The following is a 15,365-nucleotide window of genomic DNA, read 5'->3' as shown; positions in this document are numbered from 1 at the left end:
TGTCAAGTCTAAGAATGCCAGGACTTGTGCCAAGACAAAAATCAAAGGTTCAAACCAAGGGCCAGGGATTTAGCTCAGTGACGCCACACCTGCCTTGAAAACACAAGGTCCTGAGTTTGATCCCCGGTACCGGGAAAAAAATGGTTCAAGCCATGAAATGGTTCAAGCAGCCAGGGACATATATAGTTTTCTAGTATTTAGGGTTTTTGTTTCTTTGTTTGATTTTTGTGGGGTTTTTGTTTTGTTTTTTGTTTTTGTTTTTTTTTTTTTTTGGTACTGGGGATCAAACTCAGGACCTTCAGTTTCTGAGGCAGGCAGCCTTCTAATATTTAAACTTCAATGATCAAAAAAAAAAAAAGCCGGGCGTGGTGGTGCACGCCTGTCATCCCAGCACTCAGGAGGCTGAGGAAGGAGGATCACTGTGAGTTCGAGACCAGCCTGGGCTGCATAGTGAGTTCCAGGTCAGTCTGTACTACATAGTGAGACCCTGTCTCAAAAAAATAAAAATAAAAAACTTCAATGAACATCACCCCCACCTTATTTACACAAGCATATACTTTTCTATTCACTGGAGACCTCCACACTCTAGTATCCGTACTAAAGAGGGCTTCCTTCTTTCTGGCTGGATTCTCTCCCTCTTCTTGAAGCCTTAATGTACTAATTTGGGACCAGCAGACCACACTGCCCACACCATAACCCCAGAAGTGGAGGCCACAGGACTGGAGAGGAAATAAGGAGATCCTAGGCGTGGGGGAGCCAGAGCAGAGCACCAAATTCTATAACTAAAGCCTATCGAGTATCTCCAAAAACAAAAAACAAACAAATAAACAAAAAAACCACTAGTCTATCCAAACAGTCTCTGAATGACTCATGAACTACAAATGTGCATGACAACCCCAAGCAGCCCAGCTAAGGTTAAAAAAACAGAAGTTTCAGCAGCTGCCCAACTCAAAGACACAGACAACAAAAAAAGTCAACACTCTAGAGAAACACAGCAGAGTCCACAGTCTCAACAACGTTTTTCACAATTTCCAAGATAAATACAAAATTATTAAACATAAGAAGAAACGGAACTGTGTGACCATATTTAAGAAGAATGACAACAGAGACCAGCCCCCAGAGCCAAGCTGTTGGAAATAGAAAAGGGCTTTTTTGTTGTTGTCGTTGAGAGAGTGCATCACTATACAGTTCAGGCTCGACTCAAACTTGCAGAGATCCTCCTGCTTCAGCCTTCTGAATTCTGGGATTGTAAGTATGCACCACCATGCCCAGCAGAAACAGAAATGGTTTTAAAGCAGTTACTCTAACTATGCTAAAGGGAAATATACACCGAATTAATATGAAATCTCAGAGAAATAGAAACTATAAAAAAATGAACCAGAAGTATATGAGAAAATACATTTCAAATAAAAGTAGTAAATCATCACACTATGTAAAACAAAATGACTCTATGGAATCCCCTAAAGGCGGGCAGGTAATCAAGGTTTGACTGGGTAGTCAAAGGAAACCACATCTGAAAACACCAGAGGTCTGCGAGAGCTGTCACAGTGCCCTCCCCAAGCGAGAGGAGCTCAGTGGAGAGTCTTAGACTGCGGTCAGGATTGGTTAGAGCCCTGCATACGCAGCAGCCAAGCCAGCCAGCTCACTCCACCTGGACTTCACACCTGTCACACCTAGGAATCCACCCACAGGCCAGCTGCTTGGACCAAAGTCAGTGCCTCTTCCCACTGAGGAAGGACTTTTTTTTTGGGGGGGGGGGTTTGAGAAAGGGTCTCACTATGTAGTTGAGACTGACCTGGAACTCACTATGTAGCTCAGGCTGGTCTCAAACTCACAGCGATCCTCCTGCTTCAGCCTCCCGAGTGCTGGGATTACAGGTGTCCACCACCACGCCTGGCCTGAGGATGGCTTCTTGCGGCCGGTCCTTGTGCCCCTTTCCTACACTTTACTGTTTTTTTTTATTGTCACTGTTTTGGTAGCAGGGATCAAACTCGGGTCCTTGTGCTTGGGAGGCAGGCAGTGGAACCACTGAGCTAAATTCCCAGCTACCCTTCCACTCTGGAGCAGAGCCTGCTCTCTGGGTCCAGAGCCGAGTCCCTAACAGGCCGGCCACTACCAGGCAGCCTGTGACTGCAAAGTGACAGCCAAAGGCACCGTGTTTGTTGAATTTTGCGTTGAAGACAGTAACTATGTTAACATAAATTTTGAAAAATCCAAATTTACTTTCAGTTGTTTTGGAAGAAGCGATTTTAGATATTTAAAGGAAACTAATCTTTTTCACTGTATTGATCTAAATGATTCTAAGCATAAAAGGACAGATCAATTTTATGTTTTGAGGTTTTTTGTTTTTTTGTACCAGAGCTCGAACTCAGGACCTTGCAGTTGTGAGGCAGGCGCAAAATAAACAATTCATGAGTTGTTTCGCTGTTGGGTTGTCTTGGATAGGGTCTCTCAGAGTTGCCTGGGCTGACCTTGAACTTGGGATTCTCCTGCCTCACCCTCCCAAGCAGCTGGGGGTTGTAGGAACGCTCCACAGTACCCAGCCAGATTCATGTTCTAAACTGCACACTACTTGAGTCATGTGATGAAGTCTCACGGTGTCCCCTCCGTCCTGCCTGGGATGTGAACGGTCTCCGTCCATAGCGCCATGTTTTACACTGCTCTCAGCCGTGAGTCGTTCAGCACCATCTCTGTTATCAAACCAACTGTCCTGGTGTCCCTAAGCCACCCCTATTTCACTCAATAAGGGCCCCAAAGCCCCACAGCAGTGATGCTGGCCTGGCACGGCGGTGCACTCCTGTAACCCTAGCAATGTGGGCGGCTAACACAGAAGGCGGAGTCTGAGCGTCACCCAGGCTCAAAATTAAAAATGGGCCGGGTGTATACGGCTCAGTGCTGCAGTGTCTCTGGGTTTAATCCCCAGTACTTAAAATAGCAGTAACAACAACAACGAAACACAGTATTAGCTTTCATTTTTTATGAAATACTCAGAATTTTGCTTAAATAAATTAAATATTTAGGAATCGTGTGCTACATTGTGTAACAGTGCAGACTGTTGGATAGTGGCAAAGAAATGTCAACCGCCCAGTAAATGCAGAAGATGAAGGAACAGGACCCGACACTGTACTTCTTTTCAGGTCTCCTCCCCACACACAAAACTCCCCGGACACGAGTGACCTCACCCACCCTAACCGGCAGATGCCTACATTTCCTGACACGCTGGCCCTCACCCCAAAAGGGTCCGACAAAGACCCCCAGGACACAGTTCCCACTCCCGGCAGATACTGAGGCAGCCGCGCCAGCCTAATCCCTCCAGCGGTGTCCGCACTGGGCACTGCAGCACTTGTAGAAGGTGGTCATCGGCTCATCTGCAGAGCGGGTCTGAAGCTGCATGAAGTAGGCGCGGGGGTGTTCGCATTTGGGACACGGTTCTGGCAATGAGAAAAACCAAGTGACCCACGTTACACAGAAATGACGCTTTGATGCTTGTGAAGAACGCACCCCTCAAAAGTAGGTGAAGACCGACTCGTTCATCTGATCTCCCCTGACAAAGTAAGTCTAGGGACACCTGCATGCACTCACCCTGAGGAAGTCACGGAGACCTACAACTTTTGTTTTTTTTTTTCTGTTTTGTTTTTTGAGACAGGGTCTCACTATGTAGTTGAGACTGACCTGGAACTCACTATGTAGCCCAGGCTGGTCTCAAACTCACAGCGATCCTCCTGTCTCAGCCTCCCGAGTGCTGGGATTACAGGCGTGCGCCACCACACCTGGCTTCTACAACTTTAAAACATTCCTCTCCCCTCCCTGGATTCCTCTTTTCTTTTCTTTTTTTTTTTTTTTTTTTTTTTTTTTTTTTTGTGGGTACCAGGGATCAAACTCAGGTCCTTGTGCTTGTGAGGCAGGTGGCAAAACCAGTGAGCTAAATCTCCTGCCCTTGGATTCCTCTTTTCTTTCAAATTTGATTGAAGACCAAATGGGAACAACAAAGCCGGTGAATATGTCAGTCTGTTTTGTGCTACTGTAACAAAATACTTGGTACTGGGCAATAAACAGAGGCTGAAACAACTTTTTCTTTTTCTTTTTTTTTCCTTTTTGAGATAGGGCCTTGCTATAGTCCCACACTGGCCTTGAATCTGGGGTTCAGCCTTCCAAGTAGCTGAGAACCACAAATACACAGCACTCCCTCCCCAGGTAAAACTAGAATAGTTTTGTCACTTTTCTTGAGACAGGGTCTGTGCAGCTCAAGCTGGCCTTGAGCTCACTATGCAGTCCAAGCTGGCCTCAAACTCACGGCAATGCTCTTGCCTCAGCCTCCTAAGTGCCAGAACTACAAGCATGGACCACTGCACCCAGCTACGAGAATAGCTTTGAAGTGAGTGATGGAAAAAGGTTGTCACTGTGAATGCAGCACGGGGTTTCCGGGAAGGACTCAAAACAAAGGAGCTCCAGGGACAGCTGCTTCTTCCTAGAGGTTGCTCACACGGCCCTAAACAGACACCATAGAACCAGACCATTCTGAGGAGGCCTTAAAGGGAAGGAGAGTGCCTTGACAGAACTGGCGGAAAAGCCACCTAGCGATTTTGTAGAGCAGAACTGAAGAGCACGGAGGCCCTTGCACCCTGCAGCTCAGTGACCAGGGCTGCTGCAGGTCTGCTCCGCACTCCCACAGAGCTCCTTCACCAGAGCTGCATCAGCCCCTTGGACTTCTTCCCAGCCCCCAGAATGTCATAAATGGCCCACTCTGTGGTATTCTGTAACAGCAGCACAATGGGACTAAGCTGGTAACTCTCGGGCGGTTGTACTTTGGAGGTCAACACTGGTATTCTCCCCAGGAAGGGTATCACAGCTCCCTCAACAGTGGACATGCGGTATCTCATCTTCCCAGTGGATGACTCCGTACACGGAGCCATTTTAGCAACAGCTTCTCCAGCTGCTTCAACACAGCAGATTTGTGTTTGATTTTAACTTTTTAACATATATGCCTATGTTCCTCTCTGGGGGGAAAGAGAACATTAATCATGAGTTAACCGTTCCCCTCTCAAACAGGTTATAACTCTAATCAATTCCTTTTGTTGGTTTTGAAACAGTCTCACTGCATAGTTCAGGCTGGTCTCGAACTCACAGTGATCCTCTTGCCTCAGCCTTCTGAGTTCTGGGGTTTACAGGCATGTACCACCATGCCTGGCAAAATAAACATTTTACACTTGATCTTAGCCAAAAGGCTGAGAAGCGATGAAATCACGTTTTAAAAAGGTATAGGGATGTAGCTCAGTAAAACACCACCTGCATAGCATGTGCAAGACCCCGGGCTCAATCCAGTGTTTTGAAAGGGACCAAAAAAAAAAAAAAAAAAAAAAAAGATTATAAAGGGTCCTTTTCTTTCCCATCTATGTCTATCAAATAATAATCAAGACAAAATTTTAAAAAAACAAACTTAAATATGCCAGGGGTGGCAGCACACGTCTATAAATCCAGCACGCAGGAGGCTGAGGCAGGAGGATCACTGTGAGTTCCAGACTAACCTGGACTACATACAAAGCAAGACCTTGAGTCAAAACAAAATAAACAACAAAAAATCACTTATTTTACTCAACCTATACTTTTAATCCTCGCTGGTACTAACTTTCTAAAATTCATATTAAAATAAAAATATCTTTTTTTTTGGGGGGGTACCAGGGCCAGGGATCGAACTCAGGACCTTGCACTTGTGCAAGGCAAGGCAGGCAGCAGCACCACTGAGCTAAATCCCTGGCTAAAAATACTTTTTTGTTTCTCTAGTCTCTGACTTATCTCTGGTCACTGTTGCCTTCTTTAGAGTGGTCACCTGTAGGGGCCTCTTACAGCCCCCAGCACTTGGCAACTCAATTCTAGCTCTCACCAGCTATGTGTGTGGGAGCCAGAGATTTCCAGAGACACAACCAACAGCCTATAACAAGAGTTTGCCCAGAAGCTGGGCGTGGTGTCGCACACCTGTAATCCCAGCACTTGGGAGGCTGAGGCAGGAGGATCGCTGTGAGTTGGAGACCAGCCTGGGCCACACAGTGAGTTCCAGGTCAGTCTCAACTACATAGTGAGGCTCTGCCTCAAAAAAAAAAAAGAGGTGGCTCTGAGAATCTAACTCCAGAGCTTATACCAACATTGTTTGTGTAACAAATTTTAAATAATAAACTAAAGAAAAATGCATTTCTCACTTTTAGAAGCCTACACCAAACAAATACGTCACAGATCCTGCCAAGCAGTGACACAGTCAACAACAGCACACTTTCCACAGCTTGCCAATGGAAAAGGCTCTCCCTCTCACCTGCAGTAGAGTCAACGTTCTCCCAGGCTGCTGATCCTCCAAGTACATCGTCCACTTCTTTCAGCTTTGGGTACTTCCGGTTTGTTACCTACCAAAAACAAACCTTCAGACTGAAAGTCAGTGAACAGCACAAACCTAAGCCGCTAAACAGCAACCGCCCCCAGATGTCCCCTTAACTTCCTTCCCTCCACAAAAAGCGAAGAGATGCCAAATGAACAAAGTTCCTATCTGACAGCAACACACCACCGGCATGCAGAGGTCCACTGGGATGTTCTCTAAGCAGAAGACACAGGTTCAGCTGTCAGGTACCTCTGTAAAGACTGGGAGAAGCCCCAGAGCAGCAGGGGTAATGGCTTGGATGTGACCTGCTCTTCTCCCAGACCTCTGAGAGGATACCTCACATCAGATAACACCTTCCCATACCTCTTATGAGAGGTATCCCAAGATGAAAGAAACAAAGGGAAGCCAATCAGTACCACGTAGCTGGGTAGCCCAACCACTCCCAGGAAGAAAATTTCAAAGTAGGTCACTCTTGGTTTCTTTCTCAAATTTTATCAGACATTCCTGAAATTTCAAAATCACATAAAAGCTCATCTGCCCATAGTTTCATGCTCTAAAACCACACAGCTGTAAGGTGCAACAGGCAAACATTAAGAATGAGGGAGCAGTAATGTGTCCTAAATACTAAAAAGCAAAGTTGGATTATAAGGGAAAATTACAAGCTATATAATACAGTGTGCATCATTCACACCTTACAGACAATTAATATATTCTAGATTCCGTTCTAGATGCTGAGCCTAGTACACAGGAGAAAACGAAACAGAAATCTCTGCCCTCCCAAGCTTATATCCTAACATTAACAAGACACACAAACTACTAAGTACATTAAAAAGTTATGAGGCCCATGGAAAAAAATAAAACAAGGAAGCCGGGCGTGGTGGCGCACGCCTATAATCCCAGCACTGGGGAGGCTGAGGCAGGAGGTTCGCTGTGAGTTGGAGACCAGCCTGGGCTACACAGTGAGACCCTGTCTCAAAAAACCCAAAATAAATAAATAAATAAAACAAGAAAGATAAACTAGGAGGGGCTACAATTTTAAATAGAATAATCACCTAAGTAGGACAAGACCAAGGAGCCAGACGGCGATCTAGGTCGAAAAGTAACACCTGCAAAGCCCTACCGGTGCCATGTGCTCGATGGGAGATCTTCCAGCAGGCCCATGTGACTGGGTTCGGGACAAAAGAGTTAAGGGAAAGCACGCTGGCACCCGAAGTCAGAGACGCAACATGGGAAGCGGGCCCGGGGAGCACTGCGGAACCGCTCTACGTTTCCGAGCTCAACTCGGACTCTGACGCGGCCCTATCACGACCACTCCGGGAGCGCGGGGCCAGACGGGGAGGTCCCTGGTGAGCCAGGGGGTGGCCGCGGCCAGCCGGGGCGACAACACCGAGGGAGCAACGGCTGGACTTCGGGCCCTGCACCCCGCCGGAAGGCGCGGTGACCGCGCAGACACAGGCCGAGTCGCGGTGGCCGGGAGGGAGGCGGCAGCCGCGCGGGAGCCCAGGGCCCACCTTGCGGGTGATGTTGTGCACGTAGGGGCAAGTGTTGCAGGCGAAGCGGTGACAGCGCTGTCCCTCCTCCACGATCAGCCCGTTCCCGCAGCCGGGGCAGAAAAGCAGCATGACGAGCACACAACCGAGTCCCACGGCCGCAGCTCACACAGACAGACGATCCCGCTCCTCCAACCAATCCGCAGTCCGCTTGCTCCCAGCGGGCCTTGCGGCAGGCGGTCCCACATTTCTCATTGGTCATTGCTGCCGTCCGCCCCTCGGCTCACCAATGGTTGGACGGCCTCAGCTTGGAGGGCCCAGGGTTTGCGCGTGCGCGCTCCGAACCTCTTCACCCCCTCCCCTTCCCCCCCCCCCCCAGCTGGATGGAAGCATCCCGGGAACCAGAGGCTCTGGAAGACTCGGAGGCCGCGCGTGGATCGGAGGAGCTGGAGGACGATGAGGATGAAGAGGAGACGCTGCCTCACTCCGAGGCCGTGGACGTGTTCCAGGAGGGTCTCGCCATGGTGGTGCAGGACCCGCTGCTCTGCGACCTACCGATCCAGGTAGGCGAACTGCCGGATCCGAGGAAGGCGCCTCCGGAGTAGAGATTACGGGCGTGGGCTGCCCGGCCCGGCCGACTTCCTCCCCACTACCCAGTGCTGGGCATTGCCGAGCTGCATCCGCTGCCCACCCTCTACTTTCTTTTGGGGGGGAACTCGAGCTCGAACTCGGGACCTTGCGCTTGCGAGGCAGGCTGCGGCACCACTGAGCTAAATCCCCGGCCAGCCTCTGTTTTCTTGAATACTTCAGTGAAGCTTTTTATCATTACTTTTTGATACCTGGTGATGTTTTTGCACACCTGCCGCACCCTAAGTCGGAAGGCGCGTTAGGATCTCAACCAGCAGGGGCTGGGAGGGAGAAGGGTTGGCCCCAGCGTCTTCTCTCAAACCAGTCCCATCCTCACGCGGGCCCATTCTCTTCACTGGTCCTTTGCCCCGCCCCGGAGTCTGTCCTCTGGATATTGTATAAAAACGTGGAGGGCTCGGGTGTAGCTCAGTGGTGCAGCACTTGCCTAACACAGATGAGGTCCCAAGTCTATCCCCAGTACAGCCTAAGTAAATAAATAAATGGACAGGGTACTGAGAAACAGAACTCCCTAACATACGGGCAGCAGCTTATTCTCCTTGTTGCTCTTCGTAAAAAGAGGCATCACTTTTGGCCACCGTCAGCTTGTTTTGTTTGTTTTCAGTAATAGAGGCCCAGGGTTCCCGCCTCAACCTTTGGTCTTTCCCAGGTTACTTTGGAAGAGGTCAACTCCCAGATAGCACTAGAATATGGCCAAGCAATGACAGTCCGAGTATGCAAGATGGATGGAGAAGTAATGCGTAAGTGCTGTCGTCTTCCTTTTCTCCCTGTCCTTGCTCCAGGAGAAGATACTATTATCAGAGCTCATGGGTGAGAAACTCCGGGCCACGCCCAGGGGTCCTGGGACGCCCACAAGCCCATCCTGACCAACGGAGCCTCGGAGCCAGACAAGCTCTGGACCGCTCTCCCGCCCTCAGAGACGGCTCTGGATTCCCACGAGGGTCTTCTCCCACCTGTGTCCGTTTGTGGTTGCAGCTGTGGTGGTCGTGCAGAACGCCACGGTCCTGGACCTGAAGAAGGCCATTCAGAGATATGTGCAACTCAAGCAGGAGCGTGAGGGGGGCATTCAGCACGTCAGCTGGTGAGTGGAGGAGCGGACCCTTCTCCGCACCCCTTCCTGGGGCTGGCGTGAGGCCGCTGCGGGAAGCGCCTCCACCTTTGCACCGCCCCAGCCTACGTCCGCTACAGAGCTGTCGTGCGAGCGTGCAGATGGGCCGAGGGCTCCTACCTCTGCTGTTCTCTATACACTCGTGCTGGAAGCAGCGTCACCCCACCTGCACTGCTGGATTCTTCACCCGGGCACCTCAGGCCATTACTACATCTGAAATGGTCTCCCTAGTCAGGCAGTGTCCTTGCATCTGCCTCGGTCCTGCTGTGTACACTGTACAGAAGAAAAGCCCATACAGCTATGCACCTCAACCCCTCATCCCACTGCTGTTCCCCTGCTTTGGGTAGAAAGGGGTTGATCGAGTCTCCGTTTTGCAGGTCCTATGTGTGGAGGACGTACCATCTGACCTCCGCAGGAGAGAAGCTCACAGAGGACAGGAAAAGGCTCCGAGAGTAAGTTCAGGCCGTGTCTTGAACTCTAGAGGGACACGTAGTCCGTTACCCTCTGCAGACCTGTGCTCTGTCAGAGGGTGCGGCAGGAACACCTTTGACAGCCCTGAAACCAGGAGCTTCTACTGGGTGAACAGCAGGGAGAGGAGCAGCACCAGGGCCCCTGCTGATTCCCACTGCTGAGAGCAGGCACGAGGTTACGGCCGCTGCTGGTGCTTTATGGCCTGCGGGGTGCACACGGCACCTCTCGGCCTCCCTCAGTACCACGCTCATTGTCACTTGCTCTTTCTTGGTCCTTCACAAGCCTTGGGGGGGCGTTAACCACAGTCCTTCCATGGGTCAGACAGACATTATCGTTCCTTTTTTTCCAGTTATGGTATCCGGAATCGGGATGAGGTGTCCTTCATCAAAAAGCTGAGGCAAAAGTGAACCTCACACAAGGACACCTTGATTCAGTGGTTGAGCTTTCCCAGCAAGATGGATCCCTCCAGTCAACGTTCTCCTCATAAAAAAGGATGTTAGGGTGACTGTGTCCACACTGCGCCCAGTGGGACCTGTCAGTGTGAACCTTGGGTCCCTCAGGACTAGGATAGGGCAAGCCTGTGTTCCTGCTTTTCTGTGAACTTGACCTGACCTCTTGCTGGACTTAAAAACCTTGGTCCCGGGGCTGGGGGCCTGGCCTTGTGTACACAATAAAGCTGTTTGCTTCATATTTTGAAGTCAGAAAGCTGTGTCAGAAAGTACCCTGTGTAGGGGGTGTGGCTTTGCCCCGTCGCAGAGGGTAGGACATGGCCAAGAACTGGCACACGAGGTGTAGTCCGAGAGAGCACCCCGAGTCCTGTGGCCATGTCACGTGCTATGACCATGGTCTCCACAGCAAGGATTTGTGAAGAAAAGCTAAGTGGCTGTTTTCTGTCTGTGCCCGTGAAGAAACAAGGACCTGCCAGGCGTCTACAATCCCAGCACTCGGGAGGCTGAGGCAGGAGGATTGCTGTGAGTTCAAGGCCAGCCTGGGCTACGTAGTGAGTTCCAGGTCAGTCTCAACTACATAGGAAGACCCTGTCTCAAAGACCAAAGAAACCAGGACCTGCCAGTCTCGCAGAGCCTGCACTGGCAGTAAGTGTGTGACACAAGTGTACCTGGGCCGCCAGCCTCCACGCGTAGAGTTCCCAAGAGCAACAGCCTCCCAAGCTCAGTGGACAGAAAGGCAGCAAGGGGTGGAAACAGGCTCAGGGGATACCGACGGGGTGCTTCCCACTGCGGATGTGGGAGATGTGGCAGTCCCTCCCCAGGTCTGTCCAGCACTGGCTTACCAGTCCCTCCAAGAAAGGCAGGCAAGGTGCACCCACCTGGCTGCAGGAAGAGGTAAGAGAGTATGTGGCTGCATCTGTTCTGGGATTGTGGCTCGGGGGCCAGATCCTGCAGGGCCTCCCTCCACTGCCCCAGCCAGAAACCAGGAAGGAGGAGACAGCCCCAGTCCAGTTAGTGGCAGCTAAAACGCTCCCGGTCCATTTATTGGCCACATGCAGTGGTCGTCGAGGGACTAGTTAGAAGGGTTATCATGGGAATTCGTGTAATAAATGCCCGGCAGTATAAAGGAACAAGGCACAAGAGGTCTGTGTCCAGAAAACGCAAGTCCCACACGGATGAGGCAGAGTCCTGCGTGCCTGTGAGGGTGAGGGTGGTCATGGCCACCAGCACCCACGGCCGGCTCAGTGGAGCTGAGCGTCCAGCTCATACTTCTCACAGAACTTGTCGGTGAAGGGGATGCAGGTGAGGAACTCGCACCACTCACAGCGCACGGGATAGAAGTAGAAGAGGGTCACCAGGCCGGCCAGCAGGCCCAGGAAGACCGCCTGGGAGACGATGATCTGGCAGCGTTTGCGGTACAGGTCAAACCTGCCGAAGCTGATGTAGGGCAAGAAAGCAAAGGAGAGGAAGAGGCCGCTGACGAAGCCCGAGATGTGCGCAAAGTTGTCGATCCAGGGCAGCAGCCCGAAGGCGAAGAGGAAGAGCACCACAGCCAGCAGCTTGAAGAAGGCGCGCCAGGGCCGTGCCAGGATCTGCCAGCTCTGGAAGAGCTCCACGAAGAGGCAGGCCAGGATGCCAAACTGCGAGCCGGCCGGGCCCACCTGGGGGCAGTGGCAGTGACAGGCGGCTGTGAGCCGGCCGGGCGAGCAGCCTCCTGGGCCCAGAGCACACCGGGACCGAGAACCAAAGAAGACTCTCCCAGGCGGGGCACTGGGGCTCGGTAAGACCGGGTTCAGGCAGGGCCGTAGGCCCACGTGGAGGTCCCCACCCAGGGGGGCAGCCTTACCTCCGCCCTGTATGGCAGGAAGATGGCACTGGCCAGGTTGCCAGTGACGCCACTCAGCAGATAGATGATGGCTATGCGGTGCCAGCCTGCTAGCTTTTCCAGGTCGCGCAGGACAGTCATCTGGAAGCAAACGGACACCAGGCAGTGCAGAATCCTGTGGGTGGCAGGGGGTGCAGGATAGGAGCACTCAGCAGGGACAATGGCTCCACCGCCACCGGCCAACCGCTCCCGGGGTCCCCGAGGCCACCTGCCCAGGCCAGTTTCACTTGCCCAGCGTGCAGGAAGAGGGACAGCCACAGGCGGTAGAACTGGTCAGGCACCTCAGGGTTGAGGAAAGGCAGGAGACCGCACACATCATCCATGCAGTGCACCTGTGCAGAGTGGCCGGTCAGTACCGGAAGTAACCGGGCACAAGGGCGGGGACACACCCCGGAAGCCAACCTGAGAGCAGAGCGTGGCCTCCTCGTGGAAGTAGCCTCGCATGAAGTCGCAGTACTCCCGGGAGGTGATTTCACACCTGGAAGGTCAGGCCAAGGTCGGGAGGGTGACACCCTGCATTGAGGGGATCGCTGGGGTCTAAGGGCAGAGGCATCTGCTCCTACTACCCAGGCCAACATCTCCGACCCGTGCACCTGCCCACTTGCTGCCTACCCTTTGCTGACCCTTTCTCACCCCACAGCCCTGTTACATCTTGAATTATTTCAGGACGTGGTGTTCTGTTGCGGGTGGTTACCGGGGATTGAACCCAGGGACCCTAGCCCTTCGCTGACTGGCTTTGGCAGTACTGGGGACTGTACCAGGGCCCTGCACATGCTAGACAAGCACTAAGCTGATTCTCCGTACTTTGTACTTTGAGACAAGCTGTTAAGTTGCCCAAGTCCCTCAAGCTCATGATGCTCTACCTTGGCCTCCTATGTAGCTGAGATTATAGGTGTGTGCCGCCGCCACACGCGCCAAGACGTGGTGAGGGAGAAGCGTGCGGTCTAGGACCGTGAAGTGAGCCCAGAAACACGCACCGCACACCTACCTGCCCTTGGTGCCAATGCAGCAGGGCCGGCCGGTTATGACACAGTCCATGTGAGGGTGATTGGTGTGGTTCCCAGCACTGTTTTTGGTACAGATCTAGGTCACAAATAGGGAAGAGCTAGGTCACGGCCTCCCCCGGTTCTTGGCCCCACATCCAATTAGGGGGCTGAGGCAGAGATGGGCGGTGTGATGGGGTAGAAACAGGGCCTTCTTTAACTCCAGCAAACCACCATGCCCTAAAGCCTCAGCTGGGCCATCCGTCGGTGGGAGGACATCGCCTGACCCTCCCGTTCTCTACCTAGAGCCCTCGCCTGGAGAAGGAGGCCTTATTGGGCAAAGACCAGGGACGCAGCAGCTAAAAACGGGTGGGCCCACAGTGGGAGTCTCTGGTGTCACCAGTGGGTAGAGTATGGCCTCCTACCCCACATGACGAGTACCCCCAAAATCCCCCGACTTCTGCTTACCGGCCACTTGGTGATGTCTTCTGGCCACTCGTGGGGATCCTCAGAGGAGGGCTCATCACACACCCTGCACGAGCCCAGTACATGGTTGCAGCCTGCTCCAGCCCGGTTGGCGCCTTCCCCCCCAGCGTGCAGTGAGCAGGAGCACCTAACCCTTCCAGGAGATGTGGGCAGAGGCAGGGAAGGCGACAGCCAGCCGGACTAACCTGGGGTCTTGGTGGCAGACAGAGCCAAACTGCCTCTTGTGACCGGCAAGGTCTGGGGCACTGGGATGCCTGGGCCACTTCACCCACACTGCCAGCGTGGACTGCAGGGACACAGGGTCAGCCCCGGTCAGAGCCCAGCCCTTCCCGGTTCAGTCAGCACGGTGTGGGGTCTGAGTCAGGAGTCAAAGCAAAGCCACGGAGCTCCTCTACTCCACCACTTCACCCCTAGTCTACACTCCTAAAGTGCACTCACAGCCAGAGGAGATTCTGTCACACCGAGTTCAACAGCCTAGTAATTCCTAGCAGTTTAAAAGCGGCCTCTGTGTCCTACGTCAGGAAACATGAACGACGCACCTCCACATCAGATCCTGAGAGCTCGGGAGGCAGCGGCACTTACACTAACTAGGGCACAGGCACAGCACAGAGCCAAACCAAGACCAAACAAAAAGGCAACTAATCATCTACGGGAACTAGAGACAGAGGAGGGCAGGAGTGAGAGGTCATGACAGCCACAGGCAAGGCGTGATGCATCAGAAGCCAGGGTAGCAGAACGTGGTGGCACAGGACGGTAATCCCAGCACTTGGGAGGCTGAGGCAGGAGGATCGCTGCAAGTTCAAGGCCAGCCCGGACTACATGAGTCCAAGGCCACCCTGACAGTGAGCCAGGGTGAAGTCTGGGGACACGGAGAGCCAAGGGCAGGAGCCGTGCAGACCCACCGAGCACTCCTCCTCCGAGGTCTGCACGCAGCCCGAGCGGTCGTTGCGCACGCAGCAGGCAGAGTGCTTCTCCCGTTCACGAGCAGTGCTGATGAAGCTGTGCACCTGTGGGTCCTGGCGCATGCAGGGTGAGAACTTGGCACCCAGGTGAATGAGGGCCTCCTGCAGAGAAAGAGACAGCAGCTGGGGCCCGGGCCCCCCAACCTGCCCTGCCAGGCCCCGCCCTCAGCCCCCGCCCTCACCGAGCTGGGGCCGATCCAGAAGTTCTCCTGCTGCACGTACTTGACATTCTCGTAAACACCCCGGTTCCGCAATACCTGGGGGACAGCCAGGATCAGGCCAGGCTGAGCAGGACGCCACCTCCCAGCGCATGGCCCGAGGGGGTCCAGGACCCAGAGCCACGCACGCGGCCCCGGGGCGCGTGAGAGCTCACCGAGTCCACCGTCTCATGCTGCGAGAAGCCCACGGGCGCGAAGCCATAGATGCTCACGGCTAGAACGGTGACCAGCGAGTGCACAAAGGTGAGCCAGTAGGTGAAGAAGGGCCTGCAGGCGGAGCATGAGCCAGTGTCCTCCGCCGGCC

At 52.9% G+C, this 15,365-nt stretch overlaps 3 protein-coding genes across 4 annotated transcripts in view; 1 reads left to right on the top strand and 2 right to left on the bottom strand.

Moving 5' to 3' along the window:
• Positions 1-2,979: 2,979 nt before the first annotated feature.
• On the bottom strand, positions 2,980-8,088 carry Polr3k (RNA polymerase III subunit K). The gene is made up of 3 exons (XM_010620647.3): positions 7,876-8,088; positions 6,305-6,392; positions 2,980-3,431 (listed from the first exon to the last, which is right to left on the bottom strand). The coding sequence occupies exons 1-3, from the start codon at positions 7,984-7,986 to the stop codon at positions 3,304-3,306; spliced, it is 327 nt and encodes a 108-aa protein (XP_010618949.1). The 5' UTR covers positions 7,987-8,088; the 3' UTR covers positions 2,980-3,303.
• A 142-nt stretch (positions 8,089-8,230) lies between these two features.
• Positions 8,231-11,042, top strand: Snrnp25 (small nuclear ribonucleoprotein U11/U12 subunit 25). Of its 2 annotated transcripts, none has more exons than XM_010620646.3 (5): positions 8,231-8,417; positions 9,282-9,309; positions 9,475-9,580; positions 9,985-10,059; positions 10,428-11,042. In XM_010620646.3, exons 1-5 carry the CDS (start codon positions 8,238-8,240, stop codon positions 10,483-10,485), a joined length of 447 nt encoding a protein of 148 aa, XP_010618948.1. In that variant the 5' UTR covers positions 8,231-8,237; the 3' UTR covers positions 10,486-11,042. The 2 variants fall into 2 exon arrangements, with proteins under 2 accessions (XP_010618948.1, XP_010618947.1); XM_010620645.3 differs by lacking the exon at positions 9,282-9,309 and adding an exon at positions 9,149-9,239 and having other exon boundaries at positions 10,428-10,772.
• A 493-nt stretch (positions 11,043-11,535) lies between these two features.
• Rhbdf1 (rhomboid 5 homolog 1) overlaps positions 11,536-15,365 on the bottom strand; it is an 8,293-nt gene continuing 4,463 nt past the window's right edge. The window contains 10 exon segments of the mRNA XM_010620796.1: positions 11,536-12,188; positions 12,374-12,527; positions 12,644-12,744; positions 12,815-12,890; positions 13,401-13,495; positions 13,864-13,927; positions 14,067-14,167; positions 14,784-14,945; positions 15,026-15,100; positions 15,217-15,364. Of these exon segments, the coding sequence (XP_010619098.1) occupies positions 11,769-12,188; positions 12,374-12,527; positions 12,644-12,744; positions 12,815-12,890; positions 13,401-13,495; positions 13,864-13,927; positions 14,067-14,167; positions 14,784-14,945; positions 15,026-15,100; positions 15,217-15,364 (1,396 nt within the window). The 3' untranslated portion in view covers positions 11,536-11,768.

The sequence above is a fragment of the Fukomys damarensis genome, unplaced genomic scaffold, assembly GCF_012274545.1.
Source record: "Fukomys damarensis isolate Sample0158 unplaced genomic scaffold, DMR_v1.0_HiC HiC_scaffold_34, whole genome shotgun sequence".
NCBI lineage: Eukaryota > Metazoa > Chordata > Mammalia > Rodentia > Bathyergidae > Fukomys > Fukomys damarensis.
Note: the sequence above shows the minus strand (reverse complement) of the source record. Positions and strands in the feature narration are given on the sequence as shown.

Coding starts and splice junctions, on each gene's coding strand:
- Polr3k (XM_010620647.3), bottom strand. CDS start 7,986: ATGCTGCTTTTCTGCCCCGGCTGCGGGAACGGGCTGATCGTGGAGGAG. Junction 6,393..7,875: donor TGCACAACATCACCCGCAAG/GTGGGCCCTGGG, acceptor TGTTTTTGGTAG/GTAACAAACCGGAAGTACCC. Junction 3,432..6,304: donor GAACGTTGACTCTACTGCAG/GTGAGAGGGAGA, acceptor TCTCATTGCCAG/AACCGTGTCCCAAATGCGAA.
- Snrnp25 (XM_010620645.3), top strand. CDS start 8,238: ATGGAAGCATCCCGGGAACCAGAGGCTCTGGAAGACTCGGAGGCCGCG. Junction 9,240..9,474: donor GATGGATGGAGAAGTAATGC/GTAAGTGCTGTC, acceptor TTGTGGTTGCAG/CTGTGGTGGTCGTGCAGAAC. Junction 10,060..10,427: donor GACAGGAAAAGGCTCCGAGA/GTAAGTTCAGGC, acceptor CTTTTTTTCCAG/TTATGGTATCCGGAATCGGG.